At 53.8% G+C, this 23,693-nt stretch overlaps 1 protein-coding gene across 1 annotated transcript; it reads left to right on the top strand.

Annotated features, from left to right (window-relative positions):
- The first annotated feature begins 19,186 nt into the window (after window positions 1–19,186).
- LOC136510331 (uncharacterized) lies at window positions 19,187–19,489 on the top strand. The gene has a single exon (XM_066504820.1). It carries the CDS (start codon window positions 19,187–19,189, stop codon window positions 19,487–19,489), a length of 303 nt encoding a protein of 100 aa, XP_066360917.1.
- The last annotated feature ends 4,204 nt before the right edge of the window (window positions 19,490–23,693 follow it).

Genomic DNA, 23,693 nt, shown 5'->3' on the forward strand with positions numbered 1-23,693 from the left:
GAGCTGGTCACCCAAGGTGAGGCTACCGAGGCGGCCTCGACACAGATGGGGGAGGGAGCGCCTTCGCCCCATGAGGCCGAGGCCCGTGGGTTAGATGGGGCCGAGGTGCCCTCAGTTGCCGAGGCCACCGAGGGCGAGACAGAGGCCCCGTGGACTTCCGAGGCTGAGGCGATGGAGGCCAGGGCGCTCAGGACCGCCAAGGCCAAAGTGGCGGGGACCGGAGCCCCCGAGATTGCTGAGGCCAAGGTGGTGGGAGCCAGCGTGAGCATGGCGAAGCCGGCGGCCTAGGAAGTGGAGGTGGGACAAGCCTCAATACCACCGCCGGTCCAAGGCCCATCGTCGTTGTAGGAGAGCGCCCGGGAGGCAGAGGTCCATCTGATCTCCTCCGATGATACTTCCTAGGCACAGGAGGTGGTCGACGCCGAGGTGGCCGGCACCATGGAGCAGCCGGCTCTGACCTTGGGCGAGGGAAACTCGGCCCTCATGCGGGTACGACCCGAGCCCCATGGGTGGGATCACCCGCGTGTCCTATGGCAGAGCTGAGACGACCCTGAGGGGGAGCCTCTGTTCACCCTTGAGGATGCGGCCGAGGGCGGGCGCTGGGACACCTTCGAGCAATACCACCAGTTGGTGGAGCGGTCACTGCGGACAGCGCTGTCCATCATGGCCGATGATCTGCCCGGGGTTGCCTAGGTTCACACCTTCTTTTCTCATGTGGTGTTGTCTTTTTCTGAGTTTTCTCATAGTGAATGACCCCTGTTTTGCCTATCTAGGAGCTCAAGACCCGATCCCTTGGGAAGTCAGTCTTTCTCCAGCAGGAGAGGGACATCTAGGACCAGCTCCAGCGGCAGAAGGACCTACTCGTTCGTGCCAACGAGCTTCTGTCAGCGCGGAGCATGGAGGTGGAGGACCTCCACCTATGCTATGCCGATATGAAGGCAGCGGCGGTGGCGGCTCAGGAGCGGGTCGCCCCCTTGGTGGCGTGGGTCAAGGAGTTGGAGGAGGAGCTGACTCGTGTAGCCGGTGATCGGGACGCCTTCAAGTCTCTGGCTGGAGAAGCCATGGCCTCTGTCAAGGCCCTTGCTGGACAGCTGGGGATGGAGTAGGGTGCGCACCAGCTGACGAAAGGTGCCTTAGATGAGGCCCTCAAGGTGGCTGAGGCTTCCCGGACCGAGGCTGTGGTCTGGAGGGGAAAGGCCGAGGGTGAGTCTTATTCCCCTTGTTTTATTTGTTTTTCTTATGCTCGGCCCCTAACTCCTTGGTGTGATGTAGAGCTAGAGGAAGAGGCTTCCAGGGCGGTCGAGGCTTCCTAGGTCGAGGTCCAGCACCTAAAGGAGAAGGCCGAGGCTTCTTGGATCGAGGCCTAGCGCTAGAAGGAGAAAGCCGAGGCCTCTCGGGTTGAGGCCCGACGCTGGGAGGAGAAGGCCGAGGGTGAGTCCCATAGGCTTCCACCCCTATTTGGCTTGTTTTCCTTTGCGCTCAACCCCATTCCATTTCTTTTGGCATAGAGTTGGAGAAGGAGGTCACCCGGGCAGCCGAGGCCTCTGTCGTAGTGCAGGCGGTGCTTGAGACCGAGATCAGGGAGCACGACGCACTGAAGAGTGCCGCCCGTACCACCTGTGAGGCCTTGGAGGTCGAGGGGGTCTAGTCAGGCAGCTCCCTCGGGAGCCACCTGATTGCGTTGAGCGGCCAAGTGCGTGAGTGACTCCAAGGGGCGCTGCACACGGGCGTTAAGCGCGCCCTGGCCGTCATCGCCTCGCACTACATCGACGTCGACCTCAAGGCCATCAGCGATGGCTATGTCCTGCCTGATGATGACGGGGAGGCCGATGAGGAGGTCGCGAAGCTAATGGAGGCAGCGGAGGGCCCCGGCACGGCGCTGGCCAAACTGTTCGAAGAGGAGGTGGTCCCTCCCATGTCATCTGCTAATGCTGGAGACCCTAAGCCTTGACCTGGGCCCAAGAGGCCATGTAAATAGATTAGGGATTATGTTATCCTATCATAACGCTGGTGGCCGTCGAGGCCTTTTTAAAGTAATCATGCCTCTATGCTTCATTAATCGTTTTTCATTGTATTTTTGAGCCTCTGCCCTCTGTCTCGTCTCTGAACAAATCTCTTGCAAAAAACTTCCTCGGAGCCTAAGCTGCCCCTCGAGCAAAAGGTGGTGAGGGAGTGCCATAGCCTGGAGGGGTAGGCCATCTTGAGACTCAGCCGGCTTCTGGCCTTGAGACAGTCTTTCGATCCTTATGTTTTTTCACAATCGATTTGTCAGAGCACGCTAGAGAGTTTGGCGTAGGATTTTTTTCGAAAAACAACTAAAAATGGTGCGTGGGACTTAGGGGGGAGTCCCCCCCTTCTAGCCCCCGAGGGAGGCTTGGTTCTGCAGAGGTAGAGCTGAGTCTCCCTTATGGTGTTATCATACTACCGAGGCCCGTGATGGGCTCAGGGGGTTTCTCAAAAAATTAGAACAATTAAAGAATGCTTCTTAATTGTATTCCAAGAAACAATGTATACAATGCTTGGAGATTTAAGGGTAAAAGCAACATAGCTATTGTATGTTCCAAGCGTTGGTGAGGATTTTGCCCTTCTTGTTGGCTAGCTTGTAGGTCCCAGGCTTCAGCACTTGGGCGACGATGTACGGTCCTTTCCATGGTGGGGTTAGCTTGTGGCGGCCCTTGTTGCTCTGCCTCAGCCTCAGCACCAGGTCGCCCACCTTCAGGTCTCAGCTTCAAACGCACCGGGCTTGATAGCGTCGTAGAGCTTGCTGGTATTTGGCTGAATGTAGCAACGCAACATCTCGGGCTTCCTCCGGTTGGTCGAGGGTGTCCTCGCGGGTAGTGCGGTTGCTCTACTCGTTGTAGGCCCGAAGCCTCAGGGAACCGTACTCCAAATCAGTGGGGAGGATGGCCTCGGCCCCATAGACTAGCAAGAACGGTGTGAACCTCGTGGCTCAGCTCTGGGTATTCCTCAGGCTCCAGATGACTGACGGGAGTTCGACAAGCCATTTCTTGCCAAACTTCTTCAACCAGTTGTATATTCTCGGCTTGAAGCCCTGTAGGATCATGCCATTGGCACATTCTACTTGGCCATTTGTCCTAGGGTGTCCCATGGCTGACCAGGCCACATGGATGTGGTGGTCGTCGCAGAACGTCAGGAACTTGCGGTCGGTGAATTGCATCCTGTTGTCAGTGATGATGGTGTTCGAAACCCCAAACCTATGGATGATATCAATGAAGAACAACACCGCTTGCTCAGATTTTATTTGATTGATCAGACGAGCCTTGATCCACTTGGAGAACTTATCAATTGCTACCAACAGATGGGTGTAGCCCCCGGGGGCTTTCTGTAGAGGCCCAACCATGTCCAGCCCCCACATGGTGAAGGACCATGTAACGGGGATGGTTTGGAGGGCTTGGGCCGAGAGGTGTGTCTGTCACGCATAGTACTGGTATCCCTCGCAGGAGCGTACTAGCTTGGTGGCATCGGCAACCGCCGTTGGCCAGTAGAACCCTTGGCGGAAGGCATTTTCGATGAGCGTCTGAGGCGCTGCATGGTGCCCACAGGCCCCTGCGTGCAAGTCCCAAAGTAGGGCTTAGCCTACCTCGGTGGTGATGCATCGCTAGAGGACACCAGATGGGCTTCGCCGGTACAACTCGCCGTCGCTGAGGACATAAGCTTTGGCTCATCGCGCAAGCCATCGAGCTTCGGTCCTGTCTGTGGGAAGCTCTTCTCGAATGAGGCAATCAAGGAGCGAGATCCGCCAGTCCATGCCCTAGTCGGCCTTGGGAGGCTCCTCGTTGACTTCCATGACCTCAGTCTCGGCCACGGTGGTCTAGGCGACCGAGGGAGCCTCGAGCCCTATGGCGGGCTCGACCGATGGGCCCTCTTCCGCTACCGAGGCGTAGTCGATGGAAGGCTTGTGGAGGTCTCTAGCGAAGATGTTCGAGGGGACCGAGGCTCGTGCCGACGCTATCTTTGCCAGTTCGTCTGTGGCCTCATTGAATTTTCGTGCGATGTGGTTGAGTTCGAGACCGTCGAACTTGTCTTCAAGGCGACGTACCAGCTTGCAGTACGCCTCCATCTTGGAATCATGGCAGTTTGACTCCTTCATCACCTGATCGACGATAAGCTACGAGTCACCCCACACGTTGAGGCGCCGTACTCCAAGTTTGACGGCGATCTGCAAGCTGTTGACAAGGGCTTTGTATTCGGCTGCGTTGTTGGAGGGGGCGAAGTGGAGCCGAATCATGTAGCGCATGTGCACTCTGAGGGGTGAGATGAAGAGCAGACCCACACCTGCCCCAGTCTTCATCAGGGACCCATCGAAGTACATGGTCCAGCATTTCGCCTGGACTTGAGCAGGTGGTAGTTGGGTGTCGGTCCACTCTGCCACGAAATCGGCCAAGACCTGAGATTTGATTGCTTTCCGAGGTGCAAAGGATAGAGCCTCCCCCATGAGTTCGATAGCCCACTTGGCTATCCTACCCGAGGCCTCCTGGTTATGGATTATCTCCCCTAGGGGGAAAGACGACACCACGGTTACTGGGTGGGATTCGAAGTAGTGACGCAGCTTGCGTCGAGCCAAGACTACAACGTAGATCAGTTTTTGGATGTGGGGGTAGCGTGTTTTGGTCTCAGAGAGTACTTCGCTGATGAAGTAGACAGGTCGTTGGATGGGTAGAGCATGACCCTCTTCCTACCTCTCGACTACTATGGCCACGCTGACCACTTGGGTCGTTGCGGCGACGTAAAGTAAGAGAGCTTCGCCCTTGGTTGGCGGTACCAGGACGGGAGGATTGGTGAGCAATGCCTTGAGTTTGGAGAGGGCTTCTTCGGCCTCGGGGGTCCAAGAAAAGCGTTCCGATTTCCTTAAGAGGCGGTACAGAGGCAAGCCCTTTTTGCCAAGGCGCGAAATGAAGCGGCTCAGGGCCACAAGGCATCCCATAACCCTCTATACTCCCTTGAGGTCTCAGATCGGCCCCATGTTGGTCATGGCCGAGACCTTCTCCGGGTTGGCTTCGATGCCGCGTTCCGAGACTATAAATCCTAAAAGCATGCCTCGGGGGACCCCAAAGACACACTTTTCGGGGTTGAGCTTAATGCCCTTCTCCCTAAGGCATCTGAAGGTTATTTCCAAGTCGCTGACAAGATCATAGGCCTTCCTGGACTTGACTACGATGTCATCCACGTAGGCCTCGACGGTCTTCCCGATGTGCTCGCCAAAGACATGGGTCTTGCACCACTGGTATGTGGCCCCTACATTTCTGAGGCCGAACGACATAGTCACATAGCAGTACATGCCAAATGGTGTGATGAAAGAAGTCATGAGCTGGTCGGATTCTTTCATCTTGATTTGATGGTAACCGGAATATGCATCAAGGAAGGATAGGGTTTCACATCCCGTAGTGGAGTCAATGATTTGGTCGATTCAAGGTAATGGGAAAGAGACTTTTGGACATGCTTTATTTAGACTGGTGTAGTCTACACACATTCTCCTCTTCCCATTTTTCTTCTTAACTAATACAGGATTAGCTAACCACTCTAGATGGGACACTTCTTTGATGAATCCAGCCGCTAGGAGCTTCTATATCTCTTTGCCGATGGCCCTGCACTTTTCCTCATCAAATTAGCGTAGGCGCTGCTTCACCAGCCTGGAGCCAGCCCGGATGTCCAAGGCGTGCTCAGCGACCTCCCTCGGTATGCTCGGCATGTCGGAGGGACCCCACGCGAACATATCGGCATTCACGCAAAGAAAGTCGATGAGCACGGCTTCCTATTTGATGTCGAGGGTGGCACTGATCCTCAGCGCCCGGTCGTCGAGGCAGGTGGGGTTGACCGAGACGAGTTTGACAGCCTCCGCAGGCTCGAAAGTCCCTGCGTGACGCTTGGAGTCGGGCACCTCGCTATCGAGCTGGTCAAGGTTGACGATGAGGGTCTTGGCCTCCACGATAGCCTTGGTGTACTCGATGCACTCAACGTCGCAGTCGTATGCATGCTCGTACGTGGACTCGACAGTGATGACGCCGTTGGGGCCCAGCATCTTGAGCTTGAGGTACATGTAGTTGGGGACTGCCATGAACATGGTTGCCCCAGGATGGCGTGGTAGGTTCCCTTGAACCCAACCACCTCGAAGGTGAGGACCTCCTTGCGGTAGTTGGAGGGAGTACCGAAGCAGATGGGTAGGTCGATGCGCCCAAGGGGCCGTGTGCGTTTCCCCGGCACAATGCCGTGGAAAGGCGCGGCGCCACCCCGGAGCTGCGACTGGTCGAGCTCTAGGAGCTCCAGGGTGTTGGTGTAGAGGATGTTGAGGCTGCTGCCTCCGTCCATCAATACCTTAGTGAGCCGGGTATTGCTGATAATGGGGTCGACGACAAGTGGGTACTACCTGGGGTTTTGGGACGTAATTGGGATGGTCATCCCGATCAAAGGTGATTGCCTCCCAAGACCAGTTGAGGTACCGAGGAGCGGCCACCTTCACTGAGAAGACCTCCCGGCGTTCCCTCTTCTGCTGTCGTGCCATGAGGCACGCCGAAGGCCTGCCGAAGATCATGAAAGCGTTGTGCACTTTGGGGAATCCGTCGTCCTTGTTGTCATCCTTGTCGCCGGCGCCCCTCTTCTTGGCATCGTCGTTGGGGAGCCCAAGCTTGGCATAGTAACACCGGAGCATGGTGCACTCTTCGAGGGCATGCTTCACCGGCCCCTGGTGGTAAGGGCAGGGTTTCTTGAGCATGTCATCGAAGAGCCCGAGGTCTCTAGGGCCTCGCGGATTTTTGTGCTCTGTGGCCGTGACTAGGCCGGCCTCGAGGACTTCCTACTTCCCCTAGTGCCCCTTTTTCTTCTTCTTGGGAAGGTGGGAAGCTGAGGCCCTGGGGGCCTCGTCCCTCCGCTTCCCCTTGGCATCGTCGTCGGGGAAGATGGCCCCAACGGCCTCTTCGCTCGAGGTGAAGTTGGTGGTGATTTCGAGGAGTGCGGCCGCTGAGGTTGGCATGTTTTGGCCCAATTCTTGGACCAGGTCTCGGCAGGTGGTGCCGAAGAGGAAAGCCTGGATGATTTCTGAGTCACCAACGCTTGGCAACTTAGTGCATTTCTTGGAGAAGCACTGGATGAAGTCTCAAAGAGACTCGTCCAGGCCCTGGCGACAACTTTTGAGGTCCTAGGAGTTCCCAGGGCGCACATATGTGCCCTGAAAGTTCCCGACGAAGACCGTTACCAAGTCGCGCTAGTCGTGGATCCGTGAGGGAGGGAGATGTTCAAGCTAGGCTTGCGCCAAGTCTGACAGGAACAATGGGAGGTTGTGGATGATGAGCAGGTCATCGTCCACACCACCTAGCTGATAAGCCAGGCGGTAATCAGCCAGCCAAAGTTTGGAATTGGTCTCACCGCTGTACTTCATGAGGTTGGCTAGTTGTCGAAACTGGGCCAGAAAATGCATAGCGCGGATGGCTCTGCTAAAGACTCAGGGACCAGGCGGCTCAGGGGAAGGACTGCGGTCTTCCCCGCTATCATAGCGGCCACCTCGATGTGGATGGTAGCCCTAGGTGGGCCCCTCATTGTCGTGTCGCCGTCGCCTGCTAACCACCTCGTGGTCACCCTGTGCCTCACGTTGGTTGCCGAGGTGGTCGTGTAGCAAGGGGACCCTGTTGATCGTCGGTGCGCGAGCGGGTTTAGGACGAGCCGAGGCCTCCCTGTCCTGCCGAGGCAGTGCCATGGGAAGGTCCGAGGCGCCTTCGCGCCGTCGGAAGGCAGAACTCTTGGCATGCTGCACCACGGCGGTCTCAAGGAGATCTCGGAGCTCGCCGTGGACCCGTCGCCCCTCCATAGTAGAGGGCTCGAGCATCGTTTGGACTAGCATTGCCGTAGCCATGATGTTCTGGCTAGCGTGATTGAAGATTGGGGGTTGCTCACCCCCTTCGTCGTCATTGATGCGGTGGTGGACGTCGCGGGCCCTTCACCGGGCTCCTCCACCATCATTGCGACCCTGCTGCTCCTGCTCGAGAGTGTCTCGGAGCTACTGTAGAAGGAGTCGATCTTGCTCGACCTTGGCCTGAAGCTCATGGAGCTGCTCCAGGTCCGGGCATCGAAGTTGTCCGAGGGTGAGGCTCTCATTCCATGCCGCCGATGGGATAACGCGTGAGGGTGTGGCATCACCCGCTCCCTGGCGAAGCGGGGTATGGTTACCTACCCTCTCGTCCTCATCGCCCGTGTTTGGCATCCCGAGTCCGATGTGGAAGCACTCACGAGTGGGATCGTAAGTGCCCTCATTGTTAGAGTCGAAGTAGCCGAAGCAGTAGTCACTCGCGGCCAAGAAGCGGCGCATGGCTTCAGGGTTGCGAAGTCCGGAGAAGTCCGCTCCGACCCACGCCTTGTCCTCCTCCGAGGAGTCAGCGTGGGTGTGAGTCGAAGTCGTGGTGCTGAAGTCGAGGGCGAAGCATTGGTGGCGTCCTGAGGGCTCTGTGTGAGCAGAAGCGTAGGCGGAAGCATAGGTGGTGGCGGCATTTCTCAACCCGAAGGGGTACGGGGATGGTGCTATCGCCAGGCTTTGCTCCGCCAAAGTCGACTCCTCAGGAGGTGGTGGGGCCGAGCTTGATGATGGGGCGTCGTCGTGCGCCACCGACGCCTTTCCCTTGTCCAGGCTCAGGCTAGACAGGTCCCCAACTAGGGACCTTGTGCCAATAGCTGGGCGTGGGATATCGGTGGAGCGTGGCGTGTCACCCTGAGTTCACGTGGTGTCGGGGTGGCCCTGCTCGCGTCGTGCCTGGCGAGCGCGACAAGAGCGGCCGCCCGAGCGCCGCCTGCGCCTGGGCTGTGGGTACGTGATGTCGTCATCGATCGGTGGGGCTCGGGGTGTGAGAAGTACCATATCGTACTCACATCCTAGACACATGAACTCTAGGCTCCTGAACTAGACCACCATGCCAAGACGCAGTGGTCGTACGGGATCTGCCATTCGGAAATTGTTAGGGAGATGAAGCTGACACACAGAGCCCCTACCTGGTGCGCCAACTATCGGTGTTTCGGACCGGCGGGCCCTCAACTAACTAGTAAAAATGCACTGCGTGGCCCTAATCCTGGATGGTGATGCAAAGAGACACAAGGTTTATACTGGTTCGGGCGATGGGTGCCCTACGTCCAGTCTAAGATATCGATCTTGTATTCCTTGCACCGAAATGCTCGTAGTAGGGGATTACAAGCAAGGCGAGAGAGGGAGTTAATCCCAGGTCTCTGCGTGGAGCGGTGTGAGTTGCTTGAGATGCTGATCTCAGGCAGCAGGTAAACGTGCGTGTTACAGAGCATTGCTTGCACGTGAGTGAGTGAGTTCGTCCGTCTGCCTATGCGTCTCCCCTAAAAACGGCCCCGGTCCCTCCCTTTTATAGTTGAAGGGGGGTCAGGGGTGATACATGCGTTCGCTATGCGGCGTCCTGCGAGCGGAGGTGGCGTTTCCGAGCCCTGTAGCTTGTTACTGTGGCGGTATGGTCGACGGAGTGGTCCTGTCCTTGATGCACTGGAGCAACGCGCCAAACACGCCTGATCCTGTGCGACATGGGAGCTCTAGTGATAGCCTGACGCAGGGCATGGCGGACGACGTGCCAGTTGCTGTGTGCTGATAGTGTAAAGAGCCGAGGCTCAGTTGGTGCCGAGGCTGAGCCATCGTGGGGGGCTCGGCGGGCGCGAATCCCGAGGTTGCCGAGACCCTGAAGTAGACTGTCGAGGCGTGGAGGGAGCAATTGGTCTTGTACACTGATTCCGAGGCTATAGTAACCCGAACCTGACTCCGCATGCCGCGTTGTCCCTGGAGCAGGAGTTATGTAGCACAGCACAGTACAGGCGCCGGTCGTGGGCATAGCACCGAGCACAGTGCCCAGTAACCCCCGCCATGTCCTGTCCTGGACGACATGGCTTCGATGTGACTGGCGTCCAGTCGGCCACGCCGCTGTGTCGAGCCGTCATTCGGCTGATATCGCAGGAGCGGTCGAGCCCGCCGAGCGGACGTGACATCTTGTCCGAGAAGTTGGTCGAGGCGGAGGCGGCGGGGTTGTCTTGCCGAGCCGGCCTTGAGCGAGGCGGAAAATCGGCGTCTCGTCCGAGGCTGTACGCGTGGGGCCTCGGGCGAGACGGAGAATCGGTTCCCCGGCCGAGGCCTTTCACGCAAGGCCTCGAGCGAGGCGGAAAATTGGTAGGCCGTCCGAGGCCTTCCGTGCGAGGCCTCTAGCGAGGCGGAGAGTAGGTGACTTCGGGCATGGCCGGGGTTTAGCCAATAGTTGTCCCTTGGCTTTGATTTTGACGAGATCTAAGCGATTTTTTCGATTGTTGCTTAGGGGACCCCTTCTCATGGTACCCGACAACTGTGTAATTCTTAAAAATGATATATTATTTAAAGATATTATTTTATAGGAGTATAAACTTAGTTAAACTCAAAACAGTTTGACCTGTTACTAGGTATGCTAGAATTGCACTTTTTTTTGACGGGGTAGTATAGCATAGTAGTAGTACATGCATGTACTCCTAATAAGGACCAACACACAATTGAACGCTATGCGCGTGCGTGATTAGCCATTCATTCATTGCATACTTACCTTAATTTGGCCGAATTAATAAGGTAATTAAGCTATGCCCGAATCTAGCTTATTATTGGCCTGCATGCGTGCTGGGGTGCAACAGGGTACATGGTGTGTCTGTATACTTGCAACACACAGCACAGTTGATTGCAGGCTAGGACGACGCGATTTAATTAATTCAACCGATGAGTTAATGTGGGTATAACAATGCACCAATCCAAGCTAGATACGTATTTGATGATAGGAATAAATCAAGCATGGACCAAACAAATTTGTGTGCTTTAATTTGGGTCTAGCTTGATTCTTAGTTTTTTTTATAAGCTAGATTTATTTGTGCAGGAAAACAGCGCAAATCACAACACTTGGCCAATCACGCGGTCCTTCCGTGATACTCCTACATATGCAAGTCAGTTTAGTTCTATTCTAATTTAACTTTTATAATTTTAACTAAGTATATAGAAAAAAATACATAAGCATCTATAACCCCAAGTAATTAAGATGTATTAGCTACACCACGAAATATATTTGTATTTTATTGATGTCAATATATTTCCATAATCTCGGTAAAGTTAGATAAGTTCGACTTAGGACATAACAAAACAATTTTTAGAGACGGGTCGGCTCAGAAATTATATTTAGAGGCGGACTTTAATTAATAGAATCATCTCTACCCAAATAGGGAGGCATCTCTAAGAATTATTTCTGTAGTAATATATGGTCATTGCCCATCTAAAGTCAGAATTAGGTTTTCACTTGAATAACCCTAAGATAGGGTTGGAGTACCACAATGGCAAATGGCGCAGCCAACAACGGGCATATACAGCAAGCAAGGATTTCACCTTGTACTCCGGAGCACAACCACCCATGAGAGAGAGACGCCCAAGTCCACAAGAAAATTGTCCATAATAGGCACTTTAGTTTGCCGTCGAATTCTTTGTTGGTACGAAGGGTTCCGTAGGTAGTGGTGGATCTAGAAATCAATTCATAGAAGAGGGGACTCAAGTCACTGTGAACCTCTAGAGCCTCTTCTTTCTCTCTTTCATGACTATGAAAATTAGAGAAGCTAAAGGAGAGCTCTATTGTTGTGAAAGCGGTGTGTGCGTGTGTGTGTGTGTGGGGGGGGGGGGGGGGTGGGGGGGGGGGGGGGGGGGTGAGCCTTGCCTGCGGGGTGGGGTGGGGTGGGGGGGTTGAGCCTTGCCTGCCCCACAAGTATAGACGATCCGCTCCTGCCTGTAGGCTATTGACAACCTAGTTAGATCAAGCTCATCTGGTCTCCAATACAAGTTGTTTTAGATTATCATAATTAAGTTTTAACTATTTTGACCCTGATGTCCACCAATGTTAAATGGAAAAAGTCTACATACCCCCCCCAAACTATTCAGGGTCGACTACTTCACCCCCAAACTATAAAATCGGATTTTCTACCCCCTGAACTTTCCAAAACCGATCAAATAACCCCCCAGGCGGTTTTGGACGGTGGTTTTGCTACAATGACGGTGGTTTTGTCTTTTTCTTTTTTATTTATTTTCGCTGAATCTTTGAAAAATCATAGTAAATCACAGAAAAATCATAAAATAAAAAATCTAATTTTGTTGGACTCCACATAAGTAGATCTACACAGTGAATATATAATATGGTATGTTTTAGTACAAAGTTTTTGATATAGCTTTAGATGTATGCTTTTCTGTAATTAATTGGAATAATTCATAGCTATAGATTCTATGGTCCAATTGTGGTGAAATTTTTATGGTGAGCTAATTATTGTATGCTTGAACTGTAGTAAAAATTTTGTACTTATTAGATCATATATAACTTAGTTATAGATTTATTTAGATAAATCTAAAACTAAGTTATACATGATCCAATGAGTATAAAATTTTTACTATAATTCAAGCATACAATAATTAGCCCAACATAAAAATTTCATCACAATTGGACCATAGAAGCTGCAGTTATGAATTATTCTATTTAATTACAGAAAAGCATAGATCTAAAGTTACAACAAAAACTTTGTACTTAAGCATACCATATTATATGTTCACCGTGTACATCTATTCATGTGGAGTCCAACGAAATTGGATTTTCTATTTTATGATTTTTCTGTAATTTACTAAGTTTTTTCAAAGATTCAGCGAAAATAAATAAAAAAGAAAAAGACAAAACCACCGTCAATGTAGCAAAGCCACCGTCCAAAATAGCTTGGGGGGTTGTTTGACCAGTTTTGAAAAGTTCAGAGGTAGAAAATCCGGTTTTATACTTTGGGGGATGAAGTAGTCCACCCTGAATAATTATGGGGTTATGTAGACTTTTTCCAATGTTTGTTAAATTAAATTCAATAAAAAATAGCTTATTTGCAGCTTCCAAGCGTAAGGTTAATGCTATTATATTCACCATGAAAAAATATAACAGACTCCCTTTATCTTTTAAAAACATACTCCCTCCGTTCCTTAATATAAGCCATATAGTTTTTAGCACCAATATTAACGCACGGCTTGGGGAAGAATGTGAGACCGAGAAAAAAAAGGAAAATCAGGCCTTCTTCTCTCTCCCAATCAGATTGCTTTCTAAATCTAAAGGATTGGTTGGGGCATGCGCTATGTACGGTGGGAAGGTTTTCAAACTAATCAGTGTGGAGGCTGATACGTATCTATATTTTGGAATTTTCTTTAGAAATCTATATGGCTTATATTAAAGAATGGAGGGAGTATGTTTTAAAAAAAAAAGATAGTAAACGATCCACGTTACAGAATACGTCAGCTATGAGTAATATATTAATAAGTTAGGAACTATACTCCTTATGAGACAAGATCTGAATTAAAACTCGATTGGATTCGACAGGATATGAACATTGAACAGACAAGGAAACCGATGGACCTAGGGCCTGTTTAGTTCCCCTCCAAAACGTTAAATTTTTCAAGATTTTCTATCACATCGAATTTTTGGATGCATGCATGAAGCATTAAATATAAATAAAAAATAAAACTAATTATACAGTTTAGACGAAATCCACGAGACGAATCTTTTAAGCCTAATTAGACTATGATTGGACACTAATTGCCAAATAACAACGAAAATACTACAGTGTCATTTTGCCAAAATTTTCGGCAACTAAACTGGGCCCTAGCAGTAGCTAGGAAAGAAACTGGCACCATGTTCGCTTGAGCTAATTTTCAGCTATAGATCAATATTTTTTCTCTCACAATATTTTAGTATAAGCATCAACAAAAATCAAATTTTCAGCGTAAACGGGGTGTGGAAAGCGTAGGAGCAAGAGCAATGCGTGGTGTCGAGGAGAGGAGTAAATAAGAATGGACCGGCCGTTCGTCCGGCATGCAAGAAATGGAAGACACGAAATCCAATTACCGAGGCCATGTTTGTTTCCCGTACTAAAGTTTAGTCTCTATTATATCGAATATTTAACACATATATAAAGTATTAAATATAGATTATTTATGAAACTAAAAATATAGATTGAGATTAATTTACGAGACAATTTTTTAAGCCTAATTAGTCTATGATTAGACACTAATTGCTACAGTAAAATATGCTACACCGGATTAATTATGCTTAATAAATTCGTCTCACAAATTACTCATGGAATCTGTAATTTATTTTATTTTTATTAGTATCCAAACTTTCCATAATCTACTATATGTAATATCCGATATGACACCAAACTTTAGTCCTAAACCAAATAGGACCTGAGAATGCTGCGACCATGCATGACTGCACGAGCTCGAGGTAAATACTGTGCATATATAGGCCTGCGGTACGCCACTGCAAAGTTTACTGCTACCTCGCTGCGTCACGTAATACTGAGCCTGTTCGTTTGGCCGTAGGTAAACGATAGTAAATTTTCAGTCGGAATAATATTTTTTTCTCATACAAATTAGTCAGCAGTACTTTTTTACGAACCAGCAACGAAACGAACCAGCCAACCGAACAGACTGACTGACGCTTACTCGTAGTACGTTAATATTCATATAATTACTGTCTTAAGTAAAAAAAGAGCTGCACTTATGATTTTAGATTGAGTTTAACAGGCCTTGTTTAGTTCGTGAGTGACAAGTTTTTTGTGTCACATCGAATGTTTTATGGGATGTCCGAAGGGGTGTTCGGATACTAATAAAAAAACTAATTATATAACTCACTGGGAAACCACGAGACGAATTTATTAAGCCTAATTAATTCATCGTTAGCAAATGTGGATTACTGTAGCAATTATGGCTAATCATGGACTAATTATGCTTAAAAGATTCGTCTCGCGGTTTTTATGCAAACTGTGCAATTAATTTTTTTATCTATATTTAATGCTACATACATATGTCTAAACATTCGATATGACGGGGTGAAAAGTTTTTAGGTGGGAACTAAATAGGACCTAGGTTTATACTCTTCTTGTCTTATACCGTGAGAAGGGGTACCCTAAGCAAGAACCAAAAAACGACTGCTTAGACTTCGTAAAGATCGAAACCAGCTAACAACCGCTGGCCTCGGCCGACTCTCCGACTCGCCCGAGGCCCCCTCATCGCTGGCCTCGGGCGACCTCTCACCAAAGGCCTCGGCCAATTCTCCGTATCGCTCGAGGCCCCCTCACCGATGGCCTCAGGCGATCCCCCACCGAAGGCCTCGGCCGACCCCCTCTCGTCGCAGGCCTCGGCCGGGTCGCCGACCCTCCGCCTCACGCGAGGCGGGCTCGGCAGCACTCCGCTGCCTCTTCCTTCACCTGTCCCTCTGACAAAACGTCGCGTCGCATTAACTCAGCCAACTGCTGCCACTGACATCGGCCGCATGCTCGGCACAGTACAGCGGAATGGCCGACGGGACGGGAGGCAGGACTGGGCAGGGGTTACCCACCACTGTGCCCACCGCTATGCACATGGTTGACGCCCATGCCTCACTGTGCTGCCAACTCCTGCTCCGAGAACAACGCGGCGTGGGGAGCCACGTCCGGGATACTGTGGCCTCGGAATCAGTACCCAGGACCAATAATTCCCTCCAAAGCCTCAGCAGTTTGCTTTAGGGGCTCGGCAGCCTGAGGATCCATGTCCGCCGAGCCCCCCACGATGGCTCGGCCTCGGCATCTGCAGAGCCTCGGCTCCCTACGACGTCATCGCACGATGACCGGCACGTCACCCACCATGTCCTGCCTCAAGCTGTACTGGAGCCCCACGACGCACAAGATCAAGTATGATCGGCGCGTCACTTCTGCACGACAAGGACGGAGCCACTCCATCGACCATACCACAACAGTGGCCGGCTGCAGGGCTCGGACACGCCATCCCCATTCATAGAACGCTATGTAGCAACATATGTACGTTCCTAGTTCTCCCTTAGAGTATAAAAGGGAGGGACCGGGGCCATTTCTAGGGACGGAAGAACAACGAGCAGAAAGAGGAACTCACCAATAGAACCACACACTTCTACGCTGCTTGAGAACAACGCCTCAAGCAACTCGCACCACCCCCGCCGAGACCTAGGGCTAGCTCCCTCTCTCACCTAGCTTGTAACCCCCTACTACGAGCACTTCGGTGCAAGGAATACAAGATCGATCTCTCAGACTGGACGTAGGGCATCGATTCCCTGAACCAGTATAAACCTTGTGTCTCTTTGCATCACCATCGGGGATTAGGGGCACGCAGCACAAATTCACTCGTTGGTTAAGGACCCCCCCGGTCCGAAATGCCGATAGTTGGCGCGCTAGGTAGGGGCTCGCTGCGTGTTAGCTTCATCGTCCCAGCAAGTTCCAGATGGCAGACCCCATACGACCGTTGCGTCTCGGCACGGTGGTATGGTTTGGGAGCCTAGAGTTCATGTCTCTAGGATGTGGATACGATATGGTACTCCTCGCACCCCGAGCTCCACTGCCCAACGACGTTACCACAGACCCGCAGCCCAGGCGTAGGCAGCGTCCGGGCCGCGACTCCCGTAGCACTCGCCAGGCGCGACGCGAGCAGGACCACCCCGACACCACGCAAGCTCGAGGCAACGCGCCGCGCTCCGCCGGTATCCCTTGCCCAGCTGTTGGTACGGAGTCCCTGGTCGGGGACTTATCCAACCTGAGCTTGGGCAAGGAAAAGATTCCGACGACGCACGGCGATGCCTTGTCATCGAGTTCTATCCCGCCACCTCCTGAGGGGCCAGCCCCAGCGGAGCGGTGCCCGGCAATGGCACCATCCCCATACCCCTTCGGGTTGATAAATGCCGCCGCCGCCTTCGCTTCCGCCTACGCTTCCAAGCACGCAGAGCACTCAGGACTCCACCAACGTTTCGCCCTCGACTTCTCCCCCGCAACATTGGCGCATGCCCACGCCGACTCCTCGGAAGAAGACGAGGCGTGGGCTAGAGCAGGCTTCTCCAGTCTTTGTGACCCCGAAGCCATGCGCCGCTTCATGACTGCAAGCGACTACTGCTTCAGCTACTCTGACTCCGACGACAAAGGGACTTACGATCCGTCTCGTGAGTGCTTCAACGTTGGGCTCGGGATGCCAAGGGCGGGCAAAGAGGACGAGAGGACAGGCAACCATTCCCCGCCCCGGGCAAGGGCGGGCGATGCCACACCTCCGCGTCTCGAAGCCCCGGCAGCACGGAACGAGAATCCCGTCCGCGGGGAGCATCGACGCCCAGACCTGGAGCAGCTCCGCGAGCTTCAAGCCAAGGTCGAACAAGACCGACTCCTTCTGCAACAGCTTTGGGACACTCTCGAGTAGGAGCAGCAAGGGCGCGGTGAGGGCGGAGGAGCCCGACGAAGGGCCCGTGACGTCCATCACCGCATCAACGACAACGAGGGGGGTGAGCCACCCCCAATCTTTAATCGCGCTAGCCAGAATGTCATAGTGGCTGCGATGCTGGTTCGAGCAATGCCCGAGCCCTCCACCACCGAGGGGCGACGGGTCCGCGGCGAGCTCCGCGACCTCCTCGAGACCGCTATGGTGCAGCAGGCCGAAAGTTCCGCTTCCCGCCAGCGCGGAGGCACTTCGGAGCAACCCACGGTGCAACCTCACCGAGGCCAGGATGCCTCGGTCCGTCCCGAGCCTACTCACGCGTCGACGGCCAACAGGGCCCCCTTGGTGCGCGATCGACCTGGAGACCAATGCGAGGCACAAGGCGACCATGAAGTGGTTGGCAGGCAACGGCGCCACGACGACAGAGCCGCCCGGGGCTACCACCCACACCGAGGCGGCCGCTACGACAGCGAAGAGGACCGCAGTCCTTCTCCCGAGCCACCTGGCCCTCGGGTCTTTAGTAGAGCCATCCGCAACGCTCACTTCCCAGCTCGGTTCCGGCAACCGGCCAACCTCACAAAGTATAGCGGCGAGACGAACCCCGAGCTATGGCTAGCCGATTATCGCCTGGCTTGTTAGCTAGGTGGTGCGGACGATGACCTACTCATCATCTGCAACCTCCCTTTGTTCTTGTCAGACTCAGTGCGAGCCTGGCTTGAACACCTTCCCCCCGCACAGATCCACGACTGGCATGACTTGGTGAGGGTCTTCGTCAGGAATTTCTAGGGCACCTACGTGCACCCCGGGAACTCCTAGGACCTCAAAGGTTGCCGCCAAAAGCCGGACGAATCTCTTTGAGATTTCATCCGGTGCTTCTCCAAGAAATGCACCGAGTTGCCCCGTGTCGGTGACTCGGAAATCATCCAAGCATTCCTCTCTAGCACCTCCTGCCGAGACCTGGTCCGAGAATTGGGCCGGAACGTACCAACCACAGCGGCCGCACTCCTCGACATCGCCACCAACTTCGCCTCGGGCGAAGAGGCGGTTGGGGTCATCTTCCCCAACAACGACGCCAAGGGGAAGCAGAAGGACGAGGCCCCCGAGGCTTCGCCCACCCGCGTCCCCAAGAGAAAAAAGAAGGGTCGCCCAGGGAAGCAGGAGGTCCTCGAGACCGGCCATGTCGCCACAGCAGATCGTAGGAATCCCCGAGGCCCCCGGGGCCCTGGGCTATTTGACGACATGCTTAAGAAGCCCTGTCCTTACCATCAAGGTCCGGTGAAGCATGCCCTCGAGGAGTGCACCATGCTCTAACGTTACTACGCCAGGCTTGGGCTCCCCGACGATGATGACGCCAGGAAAAGGGGCGCCGGCGAGAGGGATGGCGATAAAGATGATGGGTTCCCCGAGGTACGCAACGCCTTTATGATCTTTGGCGGACCCTCGGCATGCCTCACGGCGCGCCAGCGAAAGAGGGAACACCGGGAGGTCTTCTTGGTCAAGGTGGCCACCCCCCGGTACCTCGATTGGTCTCGGGAGGCAATCACCTTTGATCGGGATGACCACCCCGATTATGTTCCAAACCCCGAGCAGTACCCGCTTGTCGTCGACCCGATCGTCGGCAACACCCGGCTTACCAAAGTGCTCATGGACGAAGGCAGCGGCCTCAACATCCTCTATGTCAACACTCTGGAGCTCCTGGAGCTCGACCAGTCACGGCTCCGAGGCGGTTCCGCGCCCTTCCACGGCGTCGTGCTAGGAAAGCGCACATGACCCCTCGGGCGCATCGACTTACCCGTCTGCTTTGGCACTCCCTCCAACTACCGCAAGGAGGTCCTCACCTTCGAGGTGGTTGGATTCAAGGGGGCTTACCATGCCATCTTGGGGCGCCTGTGCTACACCAAGTTCATGGCGGTCCCCAACTACACCTACCTCAAGCTCAAGATGCCAGGCCCCAACGACATCATTACCGTCAAGTCCACGTACGAACATGCATACGACTGCGACGTCGAGTGCATCGAGTACGCCGAGGCCATCGTGGAGGCCGAGACCCTCATCGCCAATCTCGACCAGCTTGGTAGCGAGGTTCCCGACGCCAAGCGGCGCGTCGGGACCTTCAAGCCCATGGAGGCCGTCAAGCTCGTCCCTGTCGATCCCACCGACCCCAACGGCCGAGGACTGAAGATCAGCGCCACCCTCGACAGCAAATAGGAGGTCGTGCTCGTCGACTTTCTCCGTGCGAACGTCGATATGTTCGCGTGGAGTCCCTTGGACATGCCGGGCATACCAAGGGAGGTCGCCGAGCATGCCTTAGATATCCGGGCGGGCTCTAGGCCGGCGAAGCAGCGCCTGCGCCGGTTCGACGAGGAGAAGCGCAAGGCCATCGGCGAAGAAGTGCAGAAGCTCATGGCAGCCGGGTTCATCAAGGAAGTATTCCATCCAGAGTGGTTGGCTAACCCTGTGTTAGTCAGGAAGAAAAGTGGCAAGTGGAGGATGTGCGTGGACTACACTGGTCTAAATAAAGCGTGCCCAAAGGTCCCATTCCCACTACCACGAATTGACCAAATCGTCGACTCCACTGCAGGGTGCGAAACCCTATCCTTCCTTGATGCATATTCCGGTTACCACCAAATCAAGATGAAAGAGTCCGACCAGCTCGCGACTTCTTTCATCACTCCATTCGGCATGTACTGCTATGTAACCATGCCATTCGGCCTCAGAAACGCAGGGGCTACTTACCAGTGGTGCATGCTCCAAGTCTTTGGTGAACACATCGGGTGAACCATCAAGGCCTATGTGGACGACATCGTAGTCAAGTCCAGGAAGGCCAGTGATCTCGTCGGCGACTTGGAGGTTGCCTTCACATGTCTCAGAGAGAAGGGCATCAAGCTCAACCCTAAGAAGTGTGTCTTCGGGGTTCCCTGAGGCATGCTCTTGGGGTTCATAGTCTCGGAACGTGGTATCGAGGCCAACCCAGAGAAGGTCTCGGCCGTGACCAACATGGGCCCGATCCGAGACCTCAAAGGGGTGTAGAGGGTCATGGGATGCCTTGCGGCCCTAAGCCGCTTCATCTCGTGCCTCGGCGAAAAAGGCCTGCCCCTGTACCGCCTCTTGAGAAAGTCTGAGCGCTTTTCTTGGACCACCGAGGCCGAGGAAGCCCTCGCCAGGCTCAAAGCACTGCTCACCAACCCCCCCGTCCTGGTTCCGCCCACCGAGGGCGAGCACCTCTTACTCTACGTCACCGCGACGACCCAAGTGGTCAGCGTGGCCGTAGTAGTCGAGAGGCAGGAGAAGGGACATGCTCTACCCGTCCAACAACCTGTCTACTTCATCAGCGAAGTGCTCTCCAAGACTAAGACACGTTACCCCCACATCCAGAAGCTGGTTTACGCCGTAGTCTTGGCTCGACACAAGCTGCGTCACTACTTCGAGTCCCACCCGGTGACTGTGGTGTCATCTTTTCCTCTAGGAGAGATAATTCAAAACTGGGAGGCCTCGGGTAGAATAGCCAAGTGGGCTGTCGAACTCATGGGGGAGACCTTGTCTTTCGTGCCTCAAAAAGCGATCAAATCATAGGTCCTGGCCGACTTTGTAGCCGAGTGGACCGACACACAGCTGCCACCCGCTCAGATCCAATCAGAATGCTGGACCATGTACTTCGACGGGTCTCTGATGAAGACTGGGGCTAGCGTGGGCCTACTCCTGGTCTCGCCCCTCGGAGTACACATGCGCTACATGATCCGGCTTCACTTCACCGCCTCCAACAACGTGGCCGAATACGAGGCCCTCGTCAACGGCCTGCAAATCACCATCGAACTTGGAGTGCGACGTCTCGACGTACGGGGTGATTCGCAGCTCGTCGTCGATCAGGTGATGAAAGAGTCAAGCTGCCATGACCCCAAAATGAAGGCGTACTGCACAATAGTATGTCGCCTAGAGAACAAGTTTGACGGTCTCGAACTCAACCACGTTGCGCGAAAGTACAATGAGGCCGCAGATGAACTGGCAAAGATGGCCTCGGCGAGGGCCCCGGTCCCCCCGAACATCTTCGCCAGAGACCTCCGCAAACCTTCCATCGACTGCACCTCGGCGGCGGAAGATGGCTCACCGGTCAAGCCCGTCGAAGGGCCTAAGGCCCCCTCTGCCGCCGAGACCTCCACAGTCGAGCCTGAAGTCATGGAAATCGAAGTAGAGCCTCCCGAGGCCGACCAGGGTATGGACTGGCGAGCCCCGCTCCTTGATTACCTCATCCAGGGAGAGCTCCCTATAGACAGGACCAAAGCCCGACGGCTTGCACAACGAGCCAAAACTTACGTCCTCTGCGACCGTGAGTTGTACAGGCAAAGCCCGTCAGGCATCCTCCAACGATGCATCACTACCGAGGCAGGCCAGGCCCTGCTTTGGGACTTGCACGTGGGAGCCTGCGGGCACCATGCGGCGCCTCGGACACTCGTCGGAAACGCCTTTCGCCAAGGTTTCTACTGGCCAACGGCGGTTGCCAATGCCACCAAGCTAGTACACTCCTGCGAGGGATGTCAGTACTATGCGTGGCAGACACACCTCCCGGCCCAAGCCCTCCAAACCATCCTCGTCACATGGCCATTCGCCGTGTGGGGTCTGGACATGGTTGGGCCTCTGCAGAAGGCCCTCGGGGGCTACACCCACCTGCTGGTAGCCATCGACAAGTTCTCCAAGTGGATCGAGGCTCGCCCGATCACGCAAATCAAATCCAAGCAAGCGGTTCTATTCTTCACTGACATCATCCACAGGTTCAAGGTTCCTAACACCATCATCACTGACAATGGGACACAATTCACCGGTCGCAAGTTCCTGATGTTCTGTGATGACCACCACATCCGGGTGGCCTAGTCGGCCATAGGACACCCTTGGACGAATGGCCAAGTAGAGCGTGCCAACGGCATGATCCTACAAGGCCTTAAGCCAAGAATATTCAACCGGTTGAAGAAGTTTGGCAAGAAATGGCTTGCCGAACTCCCGTCAGTCGTCTAGAGCCTAAGAAACACCCCAAGCCGAGCCACGGGATTCACACCGTTCTTCCTGGTCTATGGAGCCGAGGCCATCCTCCCCACTGACTTAGAATATGGTTCCCCGAGGCTACAGGCGTACAACGAGCAAAGCAACCGCACTGCCTGCGAGGACGCCCTCGACCAACTGGAGGAAGCTCGAGACGTTGCGCTGCTACACTCAGCCAGGTACCAGCAAGCCCTACGACGCTACCAAGCCCAGCGCGTCCGAAGCTGAGACCTGAAGGTGGGCGACCTGGTGCTGAGACTAAGGCAGAGCAACAAGGGCCGCCACAAGCTGACCCCACCCTGGGAAGGGCCGTACATCGTCGCTCAAGTGTTGAAGCCCGGGACCTACAAGTTAGCCAACGAGAAGGGCGAAGTCCTCACCAATGCTTGGAACATAGAACAGCTACATTGCTTCTACCCTTAAATTTCCAAGCATTGTATATTTTGTTTCTCGAAATACATTAAAGAAGCGTCTTTAGTTGTTCTAATTTTTCGAGAAACCCCCATCAAGGGGAACCTGTCCCGTACTAGGACAAGTCGACTACAAAAAAACCTAAGGACCGGAGGTTCGCCTCAAGAGCAAAAGGCTAGTCGAGCCGAGAGATAAGCCTATGCCTCCGGGCTACGGCAACTCCCTCACCACCTTTCACTCGAGAGGCAGCCCAGGCTCCGAGGGGGTTTTTTCAAAGGACTTGTCTAGAAATCGGAACAGAAGGTAAAGCGCTTTACGATAACGCTTCAAGGGAGACTCGGCCATGCCTCTACAGGGCCGAGCCTCCCTCGGGGGCTAGAAGGGGGGGGGGAACCCCCCTAAGTCCCGGACACCATTTCTTAATCGATTTTCAGTTAAATTCCTACGCCAAACTCTCTCTAGCGCGCTCTAACAGACCATTTGTAAAGAACCTAAGGACCAAAAGTATGTCTCAAGGCTAAAAGGCCGGCCGAGCTGTGAGAACGACCTATGCCTCCGGGCTATGGCAACTCCCTCACCACCTTTTACCCGAGGGACAACTTAGGCTCCAAGGGAGTTTTTACAGATGATACGTTCGGAGGTGAGACAGAGGACAGAGGCTCGGAAATACAATAAAACGATTAGAAAAAATGTATATATACAAGCACCTCACAAAGGCCTCGACGGCCACAAACGTCATGATACAGTAATAAATCTAACTTATTACATGGCCCCCTCGGCCCAGGTCAAGGCGTAGGGTCTCCCGCGTCGGCAGACGGCGAAGGAGGGACCACCTCCTTTTCGAATAGCTTCGCCAACGCCGTGCTGGGGCCCTCGACTGCCGCTTCCAGCCTCATCAGCTCCTCCTCGGCCTCAATGGCATCCTTGGACAGGACATAGCCATCACTAACGCCTTCGATGTCGACGCCGG

Source organism: Miscanthus floridulus, chromosome 16 (assembly GCF_019320115.1).
Source record: "Miscanthus floridulus cultivar M001 chromosome 16, ASM1932011v1, whole genome shotgun sequence".
Lineage (NCBI taxonomy): Eukaryota > Viridiplantae > Streptophyta > Magnoliopsida > Poales > Poaceae > Miscanthus > Miscanthus floridulus.